This window comes from Sturnira hondurensis, unplaced genomic scaffold (assembly GCF_014824575.4).
Source record: "Sturnira hondurensis isolate 20B ecotype Veracruz unplaced genomic scaffold, ASM1482457v3 Scaffold0008905, whole genome shotgun sequence".
Taxonomy (NCBI): Eukaryota; Metazoa; Chordata; class Mammalia; order Chiroptera; family Phyllostomidae; genus Sturnira; species Sturnira hondurensis.
The window spans coordinates 366256-373850 of record NW_028081536.1 but is presented as its reverse complement, the minus strand read 5'-3'; the positions used below and the strand labels follow the sequence as shown (position 1 = coordinate 373850).

Below are 7595 nucleotides of genomic sequence, written 5' to 3'. Positions count from 1 at the left end.
TCTTTCTGCTCTGATTCCAAAATGTTGCACGCTAGTGGGACATCATTCATACAAACCATTCCAAGGAGCCCCTGGAAGTTATGGACAGTCCATCTCTTTCCATTTCATGTGGATGTGAATGTGGTTGAATGATTTGCCAGGAGAAGGGTAACAGAAATGTGCCAACTGTGAGCAGCGGGGTGCCATATATGTTTTATTTATTTATTTAATCCTCACCCAAAGACATGCTTATTGATTTTAAAGAGGGGAAGGGAAGGAGAGAGAGAGGGAGAGAAATGTTGATGTGAGAGAAACGTTGATCAGTTGCCTCTTGCATGCACCCTGACTGGGGACTGAACCTACAACCTTCGCACGTGCCCTGGCTGGATAATGAACCCATGACCTTTCAGTTTATGGGACAATACTCCAACCAAGTGACCTATTCTGGCCAGGATGCTTCATAAATGCTTTAGACACACAACTAGAAACAATGACAAGACTCAGAGGATGGTAGCAATAGAAGGGACCTTAGCACTGTCGTCTCCTTCTAGAGATGAAAAAATGACTCTAGAGGAGGGATATTGACAGGCAAGTTCATTTAGCTAGAGTCAGAGTTGGAAGGTGAAGCTAAAAATCTTTGTTCTCTCACCTATACTACCCGTCTTGCTTTTGAAATTGTTCATTGTAATTGTGGACTACAAGGAAAGCAGGTGTGTGCAGTATGTAAATGTGTGCAGCAAACACAAGTGAAGCAGTTTCACCACAGCTAATACAACTGTAAACCCAAATCCTTATAACGGTTTTGGTCTTAACTTCTAAATTTCTGCAGACAGTGAGTGTTTCCTTGTATCAAGAGACAAAAGCCTTTTCATATGCGCCATGTGGAAAAGAGAGCTAGTTGTTCTGTCTCACTTGGATAGAGAAGAACAGAATCAAAATGGTCTTAGGATGTAAGGTATACATATTAGGCCCTAATAGTTAGGGCATATTTTCAGAATTTGTATTTATCTGAAAATCAGTTAACATGTTTGCAATCTGTTAAATTGGCCTGTCCTTGGGTAAAAAACCAAACTAAAGCAAAGAAAACAAAACCCAAGAAACAAAAACCTTGATTCGGGTTTTTAAAGTAAGATAGTCAAATCCTTTTACTCAGAAGATTTCAATTCAGCATTTTTCTGCTCATGGGCTGCTTTATAAACACTGTTCTTAAGTAGAAACTTAATATATCTGTAGCTATTTTTAATCGGTTTTTAAAGCTAGGCTCCCCAGAGCGGTGTAATACATATTCAGATAGAAATCCATGTCACTGAAATTGTATTCATTTCCTCCCACTTACTTCAGGTGAAGCACTCATTTAATGTAACATGTTTCTCTTTTCACCCAGATGTGATCCTTTTTCTCCCTCCTGGGAAGCAACTGCTTCAACGTAGCAGACAATGACATCCAAATCGAAACAAGTACATTTGACTGAAACTCTTGTGTACCAAAAATAAACATTATACTTCATGCGCTTGTAATGGTTGAGGAATGGATATCATGATCAATCTTCCCCCCAAATGATTTTTCCTTCTGCGGTGGAACTGATTGCAAGTGGGCAATGGCAAAAAGAACTTCCATGGAGTTAGAATTCAGAATGTGAGAGGTTATTCCACAGTCACACATGGATCTTTACATACATGTCTATGTGTTTGGTTGTGTTTTTGCCTTAAAATAGTATCTCAAGTGTTTCTCCTGTGTCCTCAGTAATGTCCAACACTTGAATTTGTCTTACATTGGCTTCCAGTGTTATTAACAGGGCTCTGCCCTTCATATTATGAGTGTCAACAAAGTCTCCTTCTTTGTGATTATAAATATTCCTGAAACACGACTCCAGTCATATTTTTTAAAGCACTAGCTCTTGCTCAAACAAATGACACGGTGAAGTCTTTCACAAAGTGGACATCCGATGTGTATTTCATCTGCTATATAAATTTGGTTCTTCATCTAGTTTCTGTGACTTGATTGGCCACACCTGTATATCAGAAATTGATGCTTAGAATAATTATTTTCTGTTTGGTTCCTTTTCTTTAAAAAAGTACACTTTGCTTTTTTAACTCCTATCGGGAGAAGTATTCTCAAGTTGAAATGGGAAAGGTAAGCCTTGATGGGCCTTTCAAACGTTAACAGTGATCCATTTAGGCCTGTCCTCAGCCAGCCTGACACTCCTGAGCATCACAAAGGGTCTTCAGAGGTTACAGAGACAACGGCAGATGTGAGGGTTTCTTACCAGCCACAAAGCAAAACCAGGGGTACTCAGGGGCAGGGGCAGTGTTCAGTCTAGACGTACCCCTCATGACAGATGTTGCCGTTGATAAGGCTGAAAGTGGCCGCGGAAGGGTTGGTACTCTTGAAGGAGGTCATGCAGGTGGTGCTTCTGCCGGTGCTGTGAGACCGGGTCAGCAGGCCAGGTCGGCAACAGAGGAGCTGGGTGTTGAACTGCTTCCTGAAACTCTTGCTCAGTAGGTAGAGGGCAAAAGGGTTGACGCAGGAATTGGTAAAGGCCAGGAGGCGGGCGCAGATACTGGTGACGAAGTGGAGCATGGAGGTGTCCACCTTGGAGTAGTGGTAGGAGCGGTACAGGTAGATGACATGGTTGGGGAGCCAGCAGAAGGCAAAGAGGCCCACAAACACCAGCACTGTCTTGGCAAGGCGCTTCCGGGATTCGATCTGAGGAGAGAGTTACACACAGAGAGGAGAGAGGGACCAAGGGGTAGGGTGGGGGGATTGCAGACAAAGACTCAGACAGAAAGACAGGGGGGAAGAATTAGGGAAAGAGGCGAGTTCATGAAGCCATGGGAAATGATTTCAGGAGTAGAAATGGGATAGAAGAGAATCAGATAAATGAGAGAAAAGCATCAGAAGCAGATAAAAAAAGGAGAGAGAGTCAGAAACACAGAAGTGGAGAAGCCAGAAAGCAGAAATCCATGAGGCAGAATACAATTAGACCATGCCACCAAGAACAGATCTTTAAGCAAAGTTGATTACACGCTTGAATGGACTGCACACTGAAATTCTAGTAAGTGCTCTCTTTTCTCAGGAGGGCATTGGTGCAGTTTATCAGCCATGTGACTTCGTGTCTTTCTCCACAGCCAAAAATGTCTTATTTTTCTGATGCTCATGAAACAAACCCCAAAACTTCCACAGTCAACTTAGTTCTTCCTCAATGGCCAAAGTAAGATAATTAGCTATTATTGTTATTGTTATTATTATTATTTATCAGTCTCAAGTTATTTCTGGAGTATATTATAGAGGAAGGTTCTTACTGCAAGGGTAAGCATCTTTCTCATTAAATAATTTGGAATACAATGTCCATTTACTATTGAGAGGTCTTTCCAGCAAGGAAATAGTTTCTCTGAGACCCGTCACTCTCCCCTTACAAATAAAGCCTCTCCTCCCCCCCTGAAATCAACTCTGAAGGGTGAAGCCTCCAACTGAGCTGGCTGTACATTGAAGTGGTTGGGCAGTCTTTCTGTTTCTCCATCATTAATATGTAATATACTTTGGGCCTGGAAGGGAAGATCTGAGAAAAAGTAGAAAGCCAGAGCCTCTGGCTTCTATCATTCTTACCGGAAGGATGAAATCTCAGGGGTCACATGGTTGAGCAAAGGAGTCTAACACACAGGAAGGGCATCCTGCCTTCCGGGCAGGCTAGGGAGTACATACGCTCTCTTGCAATCCTCCAACAGCTTTACAACATAGGGGTTATTACTCTATATTGTGGATGAGGGAATTGAGGCTCACAGAGGGTAAGTCATAAGCCTGGGTTGGAAAGGGAATCAGTGTGAGCCTGTCTTAATCAAACTGGTTCTTTTTCTTCAACCAACCTCATTTCCTGCCCCCTCTGCTTTTTCCCCATGTGGAAATCCTCTTCTTATCTAAACCATGTGATTGGAATTTAAAGAAGTCAGATCTCTCTGAGCCTCAACATTTTATTTTTTAAAACAACAACAACAACAACAACAATAACAATAACAATAACAATACTTTTTTCATATATTTCTCAAAAAGAACTCATACTCTAAAGCAGGGGTGTCAAACACATTTTCACCAGGGGCCACATCAGCTTTGAGGTTGTTTTCAAAGGGCTGAAGGTAACTTTAAGACTGTATTCATGTAACTACTCCTTAACTAGGGGCTAGGAGCTCTACATTAGACCCTTTGAAGGCAACCATTAGGCTGATATGGACCCCAGTGAAAATGAGTTTGACACCCCTGCTCTAAAATCCTTCAGGTTCTCAACACCTCCCTAGCTCCAATCTTTAATAAGAGAACACGTTTTTAAAGAACACCTGAGTTGCTGGGCTTCTGTGGCTAGGAGTTTCCATTTGCCACCTGGACACAGATCCCCCAACTCCCATAATTAATAGAATCAGGTGATGTGATCACCTAACTACTGTACTTGTCAGTGGGGTTCAAAAGAAATGCAAGGGATCAAATCCCCAAGGAGGAGATGAATCAGTCCTTAGCACCCACCTGCTTCTTGACGTGTATATTCCCTTCCACAGGCAGATTGTAAGCACTCTGGATCAGATTTTTAGCAATGAAGTAGTAGTAAACAGAAATGATCGACAGCGGAATGATGTAGAAGATCAGAAAGGAAGCCATGGAGTGGATTTTGGGGTGCAGCTCATTCGAGTGTGGGTATGGAGCACAGCTAATGAAGGTCTGATTGGTGCTTTCCTCGTGGAAAGGATGTAGATCGGAAAACACAGCTTCTGGGATGGCCAGAAGCATAGAGATGATCCAGATCAGTGCAGCTTTCAGGCAGATCTTCATCAGGGCATGGGAGGCCTGGATATCCATTGGCCGGACAATTGCTTTGTACCTGGGGTAGGAAAGAGGAAATGTTCTGCATAAGTTGCCTAATACTATTACGGATAGCAGGGCTCGGATGAGGTGAGGCAAGCGAGGCGCCTGGATGCAATAATTAAGGGGATATTTACTCTGAGCTTCATTCAAGTGCCAACTCTACACAACCATTATAGTGAGCGACCACTTAAATGTTGCACCACAAGTACCTCACTCACCGTATTCTAGTCCCGGCCCTGAATGATGCCTTCCACTTTCTCCAGCAGTAATGCTCTGTCCATATTCTCTCTTGATTTTAAGAATAATTCTGAGGAAAGATGAAGCTCCTTTCACTTCTCTTATTAAGTCATAGGTATTAGTAACAAAGCATGTTTAAAGAAGGACACAGAGAAAGTTGGTTGGCTTTTTCTTTTTGGCAAAACCTTCATCGTGAGCATTCATAGGCAGTGTGGGGAACCTGAAGTCATTAAGTATTTACATACATGCCTTTTCTCTTTTTCAAAGGATATGGAATGAATAGTCTGCTGAAAAGTTTATACACAGGAGCATCCCCTTAGTTATCAAATTAATCCTTCTCCAGTCTTCCTACTTTCTTTCAGCCTTATCTCCTCTTGTGGTATTTAGGTCTTTCTTGGTTGCTGTGCTGCAGGGGCCCCTGTCTTAGATCAAATGTTCTGGGAAGCAGACACTGAGATGAAATCGAGAGGACAAAAAGTGTACTGGGGAGCGATGCCTGTGAAGGGGAAAAGGGAAGGAAGCTGGACTGGGTGATGGGAGCTGTCAGACCCTGATGCTGACGTGACAAGGTTTACACCAGTTAGGTTGACCAACCATCTTAGGTGCCCTGAAAATTCTTCTGTTTTAGCGCTGAAAGTCCTACATCCTGGGAAATCTCTGACTTCCAGCAAACTTAAACTCTGCTGGTCATCCTACACGAGCTCAGTGGGAAGCTCGGGAGCAAAAATTGCCCAATGGAGGAGTCATGTCCTGGGAAGAAAAGTTCAGGCCCTTACATCACTACCTTGCTTAGCTAATGGTGCGGGCTGCCCAAAAAGAGTGTGACCTCAATTACTACCCGATTCAGTCATTGGGCAGGAATTGCCCAAAAGAGCATGCCCATGGCTTGAAAGCTGAAGTGGACCATGAAGGAGCTGACAGCTGGAGTTTGCAGTAACCACAGTCCCCGCCGCTGGACACTGAGTCATTTCTTCAAGGGACGTCCGAGCTGAGCATCTCCACGTCTGCCATTACTCCTCACACGATGCCCCGCACTGGGGGCTGCACACCTATCTTGTATATGCTTGTGTGAGAACCCACTAAAAGACACAGTCCTGGTCAGTGGAGAGTGTGTCTTTTTTTCATCTTGGCATCTGTCAGCATTGTGATTCGCACACAGTCCACAAACATTTGTTCAATGGAACACGAGCTGCTGTAAAGTGTGGAAGTTGGGACCAACTATGTGGGAGGGTGTTTACTGCTGAAAAGGCTGTATTGAAAGTGGATTCTACCTATGCTACTCTTTTTTATCATAGACTTTAGCGATGGAGGAGCATTTATTTCTGCTTGTTTCTGTGTTGATTGAACCTCCATTTAGTTACCAATCTTGTCTGCACCCTGCCTGCTCACTCGCTTTCCTCCTCCCTCCAGGTAAGGGGGGCCATTTATTAAGTGGAGAGTTTGGGGAAAAGAATGTGACGTGTTCCTCAGGCTCAGAGAGGGCTACGGTTTTCTAACTGTCCCTGATGAAGAGAATGGCTCGCCTAATAAAGGAAATCAGAGTGTCTGCAAGATCATTATTGCTGTGGACCTGAGTCATTCTCCAATAGCTTTATCAGACACAGACCAATCATTTTTAGTGTTGTGTCTCTGATTTCTTTGTCTAGCTCTCTGTCCCCAGCTCAGGTAGGGAAGAGAAGACTGGTGTTCACGGCTCATCCCCACCACCGTGGAGCTACGCTACACACCTGCTTCAGTGGTCCTGGGTTTGCTTTCCAACCTTAATTGGTATTTGTTCATTTTAAACAAGTATAAGAAACATAAAAATTTTAAAGAGATATCTACTTTCTTCTGGCTGTTTGTCTAGTCACTAGTCATTTCAAACACTTTTTTTTTTTTTTTTAAATATATTTTATTGATTATACCATTACAGTTGTTCTATTCCCCCCTTCAATCCCTTCCACCCGCACCCTCCCTCCCTCCCCCACCATTCTGCCCCCCTTAGTTTATAACCACGTGTCTCAAGTTCTTTGGATTCTATATTTCCCCCACTATTCTCACCCTCCCCACTACCTATTTTCTACCTACCATCTATGCTATTTTCTGTGCCTTCTCCCCCCTTCTCCCCCTCCCACTCCCCTGTTTCTAACCCTCCATGTGTTCTTCATTTCTATGGTTCCACTCCTGATCTAGCTGTCCTCTTGGTTTGCTTTTGTTTTAGGTGTGGTTGTTAATAGCTGTGAGTTTGCTGTCCTTTCACTGTTCATATTTTTCATCTTCTTTTTCTTAAATAAGTCCCTTTAGCATTTCATATAATAAGGGCTTGGTAATAATGAACTCCTTGAACTTGACCTTATCTGAGAAGCACTTTATCTGTCCTTCCATTCTAAATGAAAGTTTTGCTGGATAAAGCATTCTTGGCTGTAGGTCTTTGGATTTCATGACTTGGAATACTTCTTTCCAGCCCCTTCTTGCCTGGAAGGTCTCTTTTGAGAAATCCGCTGACAGTCTGATGGGTACTCCTTTGTAGGTGACTGTCCCCTTATCCCTTG

General features: G+C 43.2%; 1 protein-coding gene across 1 annotated transcript in view; it reads right to left on the bottom strand.

Annotated features, from left to right (window-relative positions):
• Positions 1-431: 431 nt before the first annotated feature.
• GRPR (gastrin releasing peptide receptor) overlaps positions 432-7595 on the bottom strand; it is a 34254-nt gene continuing 27090 nt past the window's right edge. The window contains exons 2-3 of the mRNA XM_037056315.1: positions 4492-4843; positions 432-2685 (exon numbers count right to left, since the gene is read on the bottom strand). Of these exons, the coding sequence (XP_036912210.1) occupies positions 2296-2685; positions 4492-4843 (742 nt within the window). The 3' untranslated portion in view covers positions 432-2295. The remainder of the gene's footprint in view (positions 2686-4491; positions 4844-7595) is intronic.